This window comes from Pleurodeles waltl, chromosome 6 (assembly GCF_031143425.1).
Source record: "Pleurodeles waltl isolate 20211129_DDA chromosome 6, aPleWal1.hap1.20221129, whole genome shotgun sequence".
NCBI lineage: Eukaryota > Metazoa > Chordata > Amphibia > Caudata > Salamandridae > Pleurodeles > Pleurodeles waltl.
This window is the reverse complement of record NC_090445.1, coordinates 1226990518-1227005031: the sequence shown is the minus strand read 5'-3', so window position 1 is coordinate 1227005031 and position 14514 is coordinate 1226990518. Positions and strand designations below refer to the sequence as shown.

The following is a 14514-nucleotide window of genomic DNA, read 5'->3' as shown; positions in this document are numbered from 1 at the left end:
TTACTGTGTAGATGTGTTGGCAACACAACAAGCCACAGTAGGACAGGCTGTACTAAGAACATTATTTCAGACAACTTCAACTCCTACAGGCTAACCACCGCTTTTTGGGAGATCACTGCTTTGTAGTCTATGCACAGCATGTGTATCTGCAGCCACACATGCCATTGAATGGAAAATGTTACTTACCCAGTGTATATCTGTTCGTGGCATGTTGCGCTGCAGATTCACATGCGCCCTCCCACCTCCCCAGGAGCCTGTAGCCGTTTTTGTTGCATTAAAATTGTAAATATGTAAATAATTTTTACTTTGCATGCTATGTACATACACATTTACTCCATTGCATGGGAACCTCTAGTATCCTTACTTTAACAACTCCTACCTCACCCTCTGCGGGGAAAACAATCTAAGAAGGAGTTGACACCCATGCGCAATGGAGCTGAAAAGGAGGAGTCACTCGGTCCCGTGACTCGAAAAGACTTCTTCGAAGAAAAACAACTTGTAACACTCAGAGCCCAACACTAGATATATAAAAGCCCATAAAGACTTTTTTGTCACTGACAAACATGTCAACATGAAAGTTGGGATATCTTATGCGTTAATATACCTTGCCAAACTCTGACTCATGATCAAGAGCAAACCAGACTTCTTTACTGACCTGAAGCTGGCTACCAAATTCTGTGGTGCATGTCTGCAACATTGACCAAGGGAGGGATGAGAGAAGGGGAGACGGCCACCTCAGTAATAATGACTGATCGACAGGCCTGGAAGTTGGCAGGGTAAACTTCCTGACTCCTGATCTAAGCTACTGTTTTGCATAGCTCCGGACTGGTAACACTGCTTGAGGGAGGTTTCCTGGGGGAGGGCATTATGCTGTTCCAACAAGTTTTGTGTGTTTGAGTGGGAGGGGGATTGGGGTTGTTTTTTGGGATTCACAGGTTTATCACAGTTGCTCTATAGCACTATTCATAAAGCTATTTGCTTTTGTTGCAGTATACTTCCCTCCTGTATGTTGATAGATTACTTGGGTCCACAAACCTAATGCATCTTGGTTTAGTTCTGTAGGTGCACGCTGATTGATTTTGCTCCTGAAATATCTCTGGCATGAATGATTACAAAAAGGCTAGACAGGTTTTTGTCTATCTTAATTAGCTTAAGATATTGAGCTGTTACAGGAGTTGCATTTGACTGATTGCCTATGTATTTGGCCTATCCTTGTTGGTAGGCTGTGTTTATTCGTAGGGGCACTCTCTGGTGCACAATTCAGTCCATTTTGAACACATGGGTAGATATGTTTTATTGAATGATGCATTACGGGGCCGAGAGACCACGATTGCTTCAATATATGGCCCTAACTCCGACAGTCCTGAATTTTTCTCTAAATGATATTGCTTGATCCTTAGTTCAGGACCAGGATCATCCTCTGGAGAGTGGCTTCCTCTGGTAGGCGACCCCACCCATGGGCAGCTAATCAGCTACACACCGTTGTCCAGGATAAAAACTTGGTAGACGTCTAGGGATTCAAACTCTCTGGTCTCAAGGAAGGGCGCTTGTATCAACAATTATCAAAATGCTTGGTCCAGATTTGACTCCTGGTTGGCTACCAGTAATGCTGACACCTGGACCTCCCAGTTTGATCATCTCCATTGAGGGTTCTCTTACCACGCTCCTGTGCTTTGGGAGCTGACCTTATTGAGCACCACCAATCACACATTCTTGTGGCAACTTCTAGTGAATACCTTTTGTGACAATGTCTTTAGAGAGGAACTTAAGAAGTAAATACTGTGTTTTTTTTTTTAAATCACCCAATCCGAGTCCTTTACTGATACCCTGTGGGAGGTCTTCAGGTCGGTATACGAGGGGCATGCATGTCTGAACAGCTTGGTTTAAGTGGTTCGGGTACGCTTGGCTGGCCTGTTTGGAGGAGGCTATACGTTTGCTTGAACAGGACTATTATTTTTCTAGTGACTTAAGAATACTCCTCAAATCGGGTATAATGAGAAAACCAATAGAGAAAACTACTGTCTGTCTAGGGAGAGGGTAACTGTATGGAGGAGGACAGAGCAGCCCTTGCATGAATGCTTCGTAAACTTTGGTGTATTGAGTATATCACTGACTGACAGATGAACAGGGTGTAACTCATATTGATACGAACCCCATGTAATGCACTTTTCTGAGGATCTATACCAATTTGTGTCAGTCTAGGACAGTGGTTTCCAAACTGTGCGCCTTGGCATCCCTGTGCGCCGTCAAAACTAGCCAGGGGCACCGCACACCAAGCACAGTTCGTTAACCATGTGGTTTCACTTTTCATTCGAGACACTCAGTGACAAGAATAGCAACGACGGCAACACTTCTCCCTCCTTCATGACTGAGTGCAGTCATATGGGGGCAGGGCAGTGAGGAAAGAGAAGGGTTGCGGAGAGGGTCTCTGAACAGCCCCTGTACACTGGGACCGGATGAGGACTCGTAACTAAATTTCATTCACCAAGTTGCCCAGTGATTGATTATTTCACGCCATATCCTGCAGAACTTGCAGTCGTGGTGTTCAAAGGCCGCTTTCTATTTTGATTCCTCTTTAAAGGGGAACCTCAATCAATGAAGCATGTCCACGTTAGTGAGAGTAGTATTGTGTTGTGATAAGAACTTAATTTGTTTTTCTGCTTTGAGTGTTTTTTGTGTGTATTTATCTGGTCTTTAATGGACAACTTCGTGTGCTGCCTGTTGCATCCAGACGTCAGACGCTGGCTCTTAAAAGCAGCCAGATGCGCAGTACATGGAGGGGGCCCCCTTTCCGTACTGACTCAGTAGGTCTCAGGACAGTGTACTGTCCTGAGGGGGCCCCCTGGCGCTCACCACCCCTCAGCGCAGGGGTTTGCAAGGACCTTTGTTATGCCACTGCAGCCGACCCCTGGGTGGGGGAATCATACTGTGGCTCAAGGAAAGGCAGGGCTTGGGTTTCCCTAGGCAGCATGTTGTTTAATGCCTGCCATCTCTGGTCCATTTCACCTGGCACTAGTGAGACAAACGCAGTGCTCTGTGTCACCAGAATCTTTGGTTTGTGCGCCCTTTGCCAGTTCAAATACCGACTCACTCAAATGTAGAAAGGACCAGGAATGAAAGAAATCAACAAAATTCAAGAAAAATACATAAGCAACTTTGCTATGAATTTTGTGGAGCACCTACCAATCAGGTCGGAGGAATGCATAAACAGACAGGATGAAAGGACACACAGACAGGGGGCAAGAACATGCATGAGGGCACAGACAAGATGCAAGAACACACACAGGCAGGAGGCATGGGAACACAGGAGATAAGGAGACAGAGACAGGGGGCAAGAACACACAGACTGCTTCATCCCAATTATTTTCAGAGAGAAAAATGGAAGTACTCCCAAGGTCCGGATTAGATCCCCCCCACCTGTCAAAAAAAAGGTAGCACAATGGGGAACCGTGGCCAATGACCAATAGGTAAAGGGAGCCATGGGCTGAAAACGTTTGGGAGCCACTGATCTATGTGAAAGATGTCCCAGCTGGGGTTAGGCTCTTCATGGCTAGCCTGCTTCTACTGGCGAAGGGGCAGTGCATTGTGGGAGACGTCCCGCCAGGGTGTTGGTTTTGAGATGCCATCTACTGCCAGGAACAGCTTGAGGGGTACTGGGAGCTGATGCGTGCTAGATGTCGCCCTAAATATATAGGGGGTCTGCTTACTATCTGTTTAGCTCTCCAGCCTGGCCTGGATTCGCCGAACCGGGAGCCTGAAGATCATGTGCCCTTAGCCACAGCTGCCATTGTTATATAGGAGTGTTGACTTTCAGCTGTACTATAGTGTGCTGTTGTAACATGAGCATTTATCTCAAGTGTTACAGCTGTGTACATTGGTTCATCCATAAACCAGTCCTTTCCTTTCATCTGTCCATGCCTTATTTTTGTTCTGGGAAGTATGTGCATCTATCATTTTATACTACAAAATTTCATGATGTCTGATCTAGCTGCGTATTGGCTTGAGTATTCGCTCCCTGCACACCTGTGAACTGTTGTATGCTGATCTGTAATACTGTAATTAAAGGTTAAAAAAAAGCTTACTATTGGGACTTTGAGGTATGTCACCTGCTCTACAGAGCCTTACAGTAGATCTTTCTCAGTCCAATGAATAGTATTTCATGAACTTTCATGTAAAATAGTTTACTATCAGGTATATTAACAGGCTTCATAAAACAATAACAAATTGTATAGCTGTTTTTATATAGAAAAAAGATGCAAATAAGAATGAAAGGCGATTTGATAGCTGAACAAATAAGACTTTGAAAAGTGGTCAGGTGCATTCCCTTTCTGCACAGGTTTTCGTTGACACGGATACACTTTATTGATTTTTTTTTTATTTTTTTTTATCAGCACCGCATTTTAGTAATTAAAAGATATTTTCCTTTTTCCCAAGACACCTCCTTTTTTGGTAGACCACGGAGAAACCGGACCTGTACGATGCAATCGATGCAAGGCATATATGTGCCCTTTTATGCAATTCATCGAGGGAGGGCGGCGATTCCAGTGCTGTTTCTGCAGTTGTGTTACAGAAGGTAAGGACGTTGCAATAAAAAATAAAATGAAGCTACAGCAATAACTGAAACAGAAAGTTGACTGTGACACACATGGTAGTAGAATAGTGGAAGGATTTAGATTTGTAAAAAAAAAATTCTTACACCTCATGTTTTCAAATCTATTATGTACATCAACTCTACGTAATTCAACTTTTGTGAGGGACCAAGAGTGCTTTTAAGGCCATTTTATGCTATATACAGTACAACTCATATTTTCCAGAATAGTGTGCAGAAAAAACATTTTTCTGCTTAGGGCATGGAGCTAGTATCGAACCATCAGTATTACTTTACTGGTGACAACAACAATGTTTTTTGTGGGAGTGGGGATTGGGGGGGGGTAGAAGTAAAAGAATGTAGGGCCACTGTTTGGGAGCAGTGGAGAAGGGAAGGATTCAAGGCATAAGAAAGAGTCGTTGATCCTTGCAGCCTGAAGTAAAAACAAAGCCATGATTCCACCCTGAGGTCATTAAAAATAGCAAGGGGGATTGAATCTGTGCTATGGCTAGGGTAAAAACTAGTGTAGCCTCATCTAGGATGTTGTTGAATTGAGGATGAGCAGGACAACTCCAAATTTGTGGCTGCTGCATTTTTTGAATGTTTTGAGTAGGGGATTACCATTACCTGAAATATAACTCAATCGGAGTGTTTTGGAGATTTTAAGGACTTTTACAGGTTCTTTATAGACTGTTCTTATGCTTGGGTTGCATGTCCAGTGCCACAGGTGTTTGGGTTGGCAGGTTTTTTATTTATGCTCCAACCAAAGCAGTAATAAGCCACAGCACGATTTGTCATGATGGCTTTAGTCTGATCTTCAAGGGGTTAGAGTGTCACCCATTCCAAACATTTTGTCACAGTGGGGGGGGGGGGGGGGGGGGCATACCAGTCAATGGCTGAGCTACTTTGTGTGGGAATGTGGAGGTGCAGTCAGCTGAACCTGATGTATTGGATCAATGATGGAGCATTATGATTGAGCTGTTCCTCTTGAGCTAGGAATCTTAATAGAGAAACCATCGCGAAAGGCGATCTGATCAAATTCACTAGAAAGGCTGAGAGATTACTGATAATCCTAACTTGCATTGAAGACAATCTTCTCCTCTAGCTAAATGAGACAAAAGCATGTGGCCTACAGAGACCTATTGTTTGTGGTTTATAGTTGCCAGGAACTTTGCAGATGACCGAAACTGCTTGTCAGGGATCCAGTCTACAATAATGATGGGAACAGCTGAAGAGGTAATGACCTTCGTGGCAAGATGGCTGAAGGTGGCATAAACATCAGATTTAAGACTAAGTGGAGAATAAGTGTATTTTTTATTTTATTTTATTTTTTTAATCATATTTGGTCATTTTTGGGGGGCAGAAAAGTATCAACCCCAGGATGTTAGTCATTTTTTGTATTCAGCTGTGTTATGCTTGCAAAAAAATTTTATAAAGAAAAAAACACTGGCTGTTGAAGGCGAGCTTGCTCCAGGCTGTTGTCTCCCACCTTCAGACTATGGCAAGCCTTCTGCATTTGTGGGAGTTTGCTATAAACATGGCAAAGTCACACCTGACTACCCCTCAGATGCTCTTTCATAGGAGCTGTTCTGGACACAGTGCAGTTTCGGGCTTTTCTCTTCCAGGGGAGCCTCATCAATAGTTATAAACACTGAATATTCCCGCCCACGTGCAGGGACCTCGGAGCACATATAAACACACATGTATATTTATTTATGAAATATATATGAAAAATAACATTTTAGTAGATACTTTCAATACAAATAAAATATATATGCATGTGTAAACAGCAATGCAGTCTGAGAAACAGGCTAAAAATGCTTTATTTTTTAAAAAGTTTTTTTAAACATAAAACCTTCAATCAAAGATAAAACTTTCTGTATAGAAAGTATAAGCAATCCATTTTAAAAGAGAAAAACTACATAGAAAATAACAGAGCATTATTAGCCAGTAGGCTGCATGCAGGTTAATACAGCAGAACCAACAATTTGGCACTGTGCCTTTTAAGACCCTGAGCACCTCCAGTATCCCACCATGCCTCAAGGGGGAGAGTGAGGTGACAGTTGGTTCACAGTTAGGCCATTTCTTTATTCCGGCTCCTTCTGTGAGAATCCTGGAGCACTAAGCTCTCATTTTTCTGTTATTTTCTACAGAAAAATAATCTAAAAACGTTTGTTTTAAGCTTTACTCAACGTCTACACTGATAACCTGAGTAAAGTGATTATTTTTTTTCTCAAAATGTCTTCACGTTTTGTGAAATGTCCTTCTTGTGGGAAGAAGAAAGACCAGTAGGATCCACACTCTGTGTTTGCTTCAGAGTCACTGCCCTGACACCTGCAGACATTGTAAGAACCTGTCTAAAATAACTTTAAAAGACAAGGAAAGGATTTGTCTGCATGGGCTGCATGAAAGAGAAAAGACCATCATCTTCTCTTCCTAGCGGAAATTCTAAAGACTCTTCTGATAAACGGAGAGCCAGATCGACATCAGCCGGTAAGAAAATACCTGTCTGTTCCCCATTGACGTCATCCCTTCTGTTGTCGCATCACCAGGCATTGTAAACTGCACTGCCACAGATTCAACCGACGTCGAGAGATGTGACGTTGAAGGCTCATCTGCCTCATCGGGATAGATCTCCGTTGACGGCAACACACCGATCGACATCGAGTAGGCACAGGAGTGCTCATACACCATTGAAGTGGAGTTTCCATCCTTCGATGTCAAGACTTTCGAAGTCGATTTCCAGAATGAGGTCGAGGTCTCAACATCATTTGGAGCCGAGGTGCTCCTCATCTTTGGTCCATCGCTCAACGTCGAAACATTCAACGGCCAAGCATGTTCATACAATGGGCCGCCAGTCGCAGTCGAGACCTAAGAAGACAACATCTCAGTTGACGTCAGGATTTCGTAGGTCTCCGTCGACATCAGTCCAACATCGATCAACATCAAGGCAACCATCACCAGTGACACCTGTCTCACAAACGACACATCGCATCAGTCCACCTCAGGAACCATCAACAGCACAGCCAGCTGCTGAGATGGCTCTACCTCAACAGGGTCCGGTGGTCACTATAAGGAGTGGGTCATCGGATGCTTCAAGAGCATCATCTCTAGGACATATCTCGGCCATAAACCTATCTCCGAGATGGTTGGAGAACCTTAACAAGACCCTGGCTTCTCCAGACTCATTATACTCACGACTGTATTGCCCATCAGTATCATTGCCATGCACACCATTGCCAACGACGCACACCGAGCGGGCAAAGGCCAGCATCTGACCAGCCAAGTCCTAGACGCTGATGCAGCCCGTCAAAATCCAGGAGTAGGTCGCGATCCAGACGGCGGTCTAGGTCAAGGTCTTCTAGTTCATGACAACAGCGATGCAGGTCTTCTTCGTGGTAGACAACATCTAACTCACCCATTAGAGACTGTTCTCCAACACTGACGAATTCCCCTCCAGCAAGAGTGTCCCCAGTGGGCAATATAACAACCTTCAATGAAGTGTTAGTTAGAGGGGCCCAGAAACTAAATATAGACGTTCCAGAACCGACAACCTCTTCATCGGTAATTTTTTAGACCCTACATCATCGAACATCATCCAGACAGTTGTTAACCACTGGTGCCTGGTCTAATTCAACCGGCGATGGAAACATTTTTGACTCTGGCAAGCCTGTGTTCAGCGCCAGCTAGGATCCTAAAAAAGTATAAGGCCCCAGAACAGGATCCTTTATTTCTCAGAACTGATCCACCACCAGACTCACTTATTTTAGCCACTGCCCGTAAGACCCATTCGGTGGCCTCATTGTCAACGGTCCCTCCAGATAAGGAGAGCAAACAGCTGGATTAGTTGGGCAGAAAAATGTGTGGCACATCAGCGGCAGTCATAAAGGTCTCAGTGCCTCTGCACTACTGGGCAGATATGACCGGTCACTGGGACTCCCTGAGCAGGTTTGCAGAAAAATTGCTTAGGAAAGATAGGCAAGATTTCCAGGAGATCCTTTAGGAGGGGGGTTTGGTGTCCAATCAGATTATCAGTGCTGCTGCGGATGACACGGATTTGGCTACGCACATGGCATTTGTGCAAGGAGGTCCTCTTGGCTAAGGCTTACAGGTTGAAGCAGGAAGCACAACACCACATCCTGAACCTGCCGTTTAAAGGCAACTCCTTGTTTGGCTCGCATACGTATGACGAGATGGCTAAGATGAAGTCAGAGGTGGACACAATGAAAGCAGTGGGGCTAGAGAGGCGCAAGGACTTTAGGCGGCGGTACAGGCCTTATGACAGGCGCCCTTATCAACAAAGGGTTCAAACCCCTCATTGGTGCCAAAGACCCCCAGCAGAGGCTACATCGAGGTGACTGGATGTTCTCCGTAGAGCTACAAGATGCGCACTTTCACATCCCAGTCATACCCAAACATTGTAAATTTCTTCATTTCATAGTTGCATCTCCACACTACCAGCTCAAAGTGCTGCCCTTTGGCCTAAATTCTGCCCCTCGGACATTCTCCAAATGTGTGGCAACGATAGCTGCACGCTTGAGAACACAGAAAATCTTTATTTATCCATATCTAGACAACTGGCTGCTCAAAGCTACCACCGCAGAACAGGCTGTAAACCATCTCAACCTGGTTCTGAACACTTTCAGCTCTCTGGGTTTGCAGGTGAATTTTCAGAAGTCCACTCTAATACCAACTCAGACCCTCCATTATCTAGGGGCAATACTAGACACCTGTAAGGAAATGCCTCCTTGGTATGGTTACCCCCTGACCTTTTGCCTTTGCTGATGCCAAGTTATGACTTGAAAGTGTGCTGGGACCCTGCTAACTAGGCCCCAGCACCAGTGTTCTTTCCCTAAACTGTACCTTTGTCTCCACAATTGGCACAACCCTGGAACTCAGGTAAGTCCCTTGTAACTGGTACCCCTGGTACCAAGGGCCCTGATGCCAGGGAAGGTCTCTAAGGCCTGCAGCACCCTAGGGATCCCTCACTCAGCACAGACACACTGCCTCACAGCTTGTGTGTGCTGGTGGGGAGAAAATGACTAAGTCGACATGGCACTCCCCGCAGAGTGCCATGCCAACCTCACACTGCCTGTGGCATAGGTAAGTCACCCCTCTAGCAGACCTTACAGCCCTAAGGCAGGGTGCACTATACCACAGATGAGGGCATATGTGCATGAGCACTATGCCCCTACAGAGTCTAAGCAATACCTTAGACATTGTAAGTGCAGGGTAGCCATAAGAGTATATGGTCTGGGAGTTTGTCAAACACGAACTCCACAGTTCCATAATGGCTACACTAAAAACTGGGAAGTTTGTTATCAAACTTCTCAGCACAATAAATGCACACTGATGCCAGTGTGCAATTTATTGTAAAATACACCCAGAGAGCATCTTAGAGTTGCTCCCTGAAAACATACCCGACTTCCAGTGTAGGCTGACTAGTTTCTGCCAGCCTGCCACACACCAGACATGTTGCTGGCCACATGGGGAGAGTGCCTTTGTCACTCTGTGGCCAGGAACAAAGTCTTTACTGGGTGGAGGTGCTTCTCATCTCCCCCTGCAGGAACTGTAACATCTGGCGGTGAGCCTCAAAGGCTCACCGCTTTTGTTACAGCGCCACTAGATTCCTGCAACCTTTACAAGAAGGAGGACTGCTGACCTGAAGCCCTGCAGTGAAGACGGAGGCAACTGCTTTGGCCCCAGCCCTACCGGCCTGTCTCCCAACTTTGAAGAAAACTGCAACAGCGACGCATCCAACAGGGACCAGCGACCTTTGAAGCCTCAGAGGACTGCCCTGCAACCAAGGACCAAGAAACTCCAGTGAACAGCGGCCCTGTTAAACAACCTGCAACTTTCTTGCAACAAAGAAACAACTTTAAAGACTTAATGATTCCCGCCGGAAGCGTGAGACTTTCCACTCTGCACCCGACGCCCCCGGCTCGACCTGCGGAAAACCAACACTACAGGGAGGACTCCCCAGCGACTGCGAGCCCGTGAGTAGCCAGAGACGACCCCCCTGAGCCTCCACAGCGACGCCTGCAGAGGAACTCCAGAGGCTCCCCCTGACCGCGACTGCCTGGAACAAGGGATCCGACGCCTGGAACCAACACTGCACCCGCAGCCCCCAGGACCTGAAGGAACCGAACTCCAGTGCAGGAGCGACCCCCAGGCGAACCTCTACCTAGCCCAGGTGGTGGCTACCCTGAAGAGCCCCCCGTGCCTGCCTGCATTGCTGAAGTGACCCCTAGGTCCCTCCTTTACTTCCTATCTAAAACCCGATGCCTGTTTGCACACTGTACCTGGCCGCCCCGGTGCCGCTGAGGGTGTACTTTCTGTGCCTGCTTGTGTTCCCCCCCCCCCCCCCCCCCCCCAGTGCCCTACAAAACCCCCCGGGTTCCCCCCCCCCCCACCGAGGACACGGGTACTTACCTGATGGCAGACTGGAACCAGGGCACCCCTGTTCTCCATTGAAGCCTATGTGTTTTGGGCACCTCTTTGACCTCTGCACCTGACTGGCCCTGAGCTGCTGGTATGGTAACTTTGGGGTTGCCTTGAACCCCCAATGGTGGGTTACCTTGGACCCAACTTTGAGACTTGTAAGTGTTTTACTTACCTGCAAACTTAACCTTTACTCACCTCCCCCAGGAACTGTTGATTTTTGCAGTGTCCACTTTTAAAATAGCTTATTGCCATTTTACAAAGACTGTACATGATATTGTGATTATTCAAAGTTCCTAGAGTACCTAAGTGAAATACCTTTCATTTGAAGTATTACTTGTAAATCTTGAACCTGTGGTTCTTAAAATAAACTAAGAAAATATATTTTTCTATATAAAAACCAATAGGCATTGAAACCTATTGAAAACCAGACGCGTGTTTGCACACTGCACCCGGCCACCCTCGTGCTGCTGAGGGTGTACTTTCTGTGTGGACTTGTGTCCCCCCGGTGCCCTACAAAACGCCCCCTGGTCTGCCCTCCGAAGACGCGGGTACTTACCTGACTGGCCCTGAGCTGCTGGTGTGGTAACTTTGGGGTTGCTCTGAACCCCCAACGGTGGGCTACCTTTGACCCAAACATGAACCCCGTAGGTGGTTTACTTACCTGCAAAAACTAACAAACTCTTACTCCCCCCAGGAACTTTTGAAAATTGCACAGTGTCTAGTTTTAAAATAGCTATATGTGATTTATGTGAAAAGTGTATATGCTATTTTGCTAATTCAAGTTCCTAAAGTACCTACCTGCAATACCTTTCATTTGAAGTATTACATGTAAATCTTGAGCCTGCGGTTCTTAAAATAAACTAAGAAAAGGTATTTTTCTGTACAAAAACCTATTGGCATGGAAATGTCTTTGAGTGTGTGTTCCTCATTTATTGCCTGTGTGTGTACAACAAATGCTTAACACTACCCTCGGATAAGCCTACTACTCGACCACACTACCACAAAATAGAGCATTAGAATTCTCTTTTTGCCACTATCTTTCCTCTAAGGGGAACCCTTGGACTCTGTACACACTGTTTCTTACTTTGAAATAGTATATACAGAGCCAACTTCCTACAACACCAGTCTAGAAAGAGTGTATCCTTCGGAGGAACAACTGTTATCAATAACGAGGAAGTGTCACACACTGCTCTGCACTCTAAGACCTACGGTCTGTCAGATAGCATCTCTCTTGGGCTCCATGGTCTCCTGCATTTTCATTGTCCCGAATGCCAGGCTACATATGAGGCCTCTTCAAGAGGCTCATGAGGATCAGTGGAATCAACACACAGCCCAATGGGAGGACAGAATAGCTCTTTCAACCGGAGCTCTACAATTGTTACAATGGTGGATGCGCAGACATCACATGTTGGTCGAGGCGCCTTTTTACCAGTCCACTCCTTCAGACACTCTGGTAACGGATGCATCACTACAGGGCTGGGGAGCTCACCTGGGCACCCGCCAAGCTCAGGGCTTGTGGTCCAGCAAGGAACAGAGTTACCATATCAACCTACTGGAACTGAAAGCGGTTCACCTTTCTCTCAAACCGTTTGCCCCGTCGATAAAAGGAAAATCACTTCTGGTTCAGACGGACAATACAACTTGGATGTATACTCTAAACAAGCAAGGGGGCACGAGGTCCCGTTCCCTGTCTCGGGAATCTCAAACTTTCTGGCACTGGCTGATAGCGAGGGGAATGTCCCTCACAGCGGTCCCCCTCCCGGGACGGCAAAACTCAGAAGCAGACTTCCTAAGCCGAAGTCTCGGAGACTCCCACGATTGGGTGCTTCACGACGAGGTCGTAGCAGACATCTTCCAGCGGTGGGGTCGACCTCAATTAGAACTGTTTGCAGACAATGTCACCAAAAAATGCCCAGACTTTGCATCCAGGTTCTACTGTCCGGGGACTCAAGGGAATGCCCTGTTGATAGACTGGTCAGGGATATTTCTCTACGCTTTTCCACAGATTCCCCTGATACCGGCTGTAATAAACAATTTTTACAGATCCAAAGCCAGAACCGCACAGTAGGCTGCTGTGCAGACCGGATCTCCTCTACAGACTAGGAGGGAGAATTCTACATCCCAACCTTCCTTCGCTGAGCTGGACAGCATGGCTCCTGAATTCCTGGAATATGGACATCTAGGGCTCTCGCAGGAATGTATGAACATTTTAAAGGAGTCTAAAAGAGCATCTGCGCGACGCTTCTACACATATAAGTGGAAGCGGTTCTACATGTGGTGCCGGCAGCATGATCACAGTCCGATTTTGGCCCAGGAGGAGGTTATCTTGCCTTAGCTGTTACATCTGGTGAGGTCAGGACTGCAGTTCTCCTCTATTAAAATACATTTATCTGCCATTACAGCTTATCGTAAATCGCCCTCTCAGAAATCCTTCTTTGCTATGCCAGTAGTTAAGGATTTCTTAGATGGCTTGAAGAAAGTCTTTCCACCAATTCGAATACCCTCACCCCCATGGGAATTGAATGTGGTCTTATCTAGACTCATGGCCTCCCCATTCAACCCCATTCACAAAGCTTCTTTGCACTACCTTACGTGGAAGACAGCTTTTCTGGTGGCCATTACCTCGGCTAGAAGGGTCAGTGAAATTCAGGCTCTATGTTCGAGGGAACCCTTCATGGTTTTCCATTATAACAGAGTTGTTCTGAGAACACATCCATCGTTCTTGCCTAAGGTGGTTTCGGACTTCCACATTAATCAGACCATATCGCTTCCAATGTTTTTCCCTAATCCAGTTACTCCAGCAGAGAAAGCTTTGCACTCCCTGGACCTTAAGAGGGCGCTGAAATTTGCCCTTGATAAGACTATCAATTAGACAATCTGTTTGTCTGTTTGTTAATTATGGACATATGAGAACAGGGGAAGCTTCTTTAAAACAAACTATTTCCAGATGGATAGTTTCATGTATTTTGTCTACTTATCAATTGGCTAACAAACACTTATCGGCTAGGCCTAAGGCTCACTCAACGAGAGGGAAGGCGGCGACTGCAGCCCTCCTTAAGAATGTACCCATCTCCGAGATTTGCAAAGCTGCCACATAGAGATCTGTACATACGTTTACCTGGCACTACTGTATAGATTCAGATGCCAAAGCAGACACTCAAGTGGGTCAAGCTTCTTTAAGAAATTTGTTTGCATAGCATATTGGTTTTTTCCTGCACTTCTATCATTCCGTCTGCAGAGGTCGGGGATGGGCTTGCTAGTCTATTCAGTGTTTATGACTATTGATGAGGATCCCCTGGAAGAGAAGGATAAGTTAAATACCTGTAAATCCTAGTTCTCTTCCAGGGGTATCCTCATCAAAGTCATAAACAACCCACCCTCCTTCCCGGACACGATTTTTAGAAGTGCATCGATACTAATGTGTCTAGTCTATTGCTCATTATCACCGTAAAAAAGTACTGACCTAACTGTGAACCAACTGT

At 45.9% G+C, this 14514-nt stretch overlaps 1 protein-coding gene across 2 annotated transcripts in view; it reads left to right on the top strand.

The window, feature by feature from the left end:
- SEC24C (SEC24 homolog C, COPII coat complex component) overlaps window positions 1-14514 on the top strand; it is a 1280009-nt gene that overhangs the window by 392117 nt on the left and 873378 nt on the right. For both annotated transcript variants that reach the window (XM_069240542.1, XM_069240541.1), the window contains one exon: window positions 4435-4573. In XM_069240542.1, coding sequence (XP_069096643.1) covers window positions 4435-4573 — 139 coding nt within the window. The remainder of the gene's footprint in view (window positions 1-4434; window positions 4574-14514) is intronic.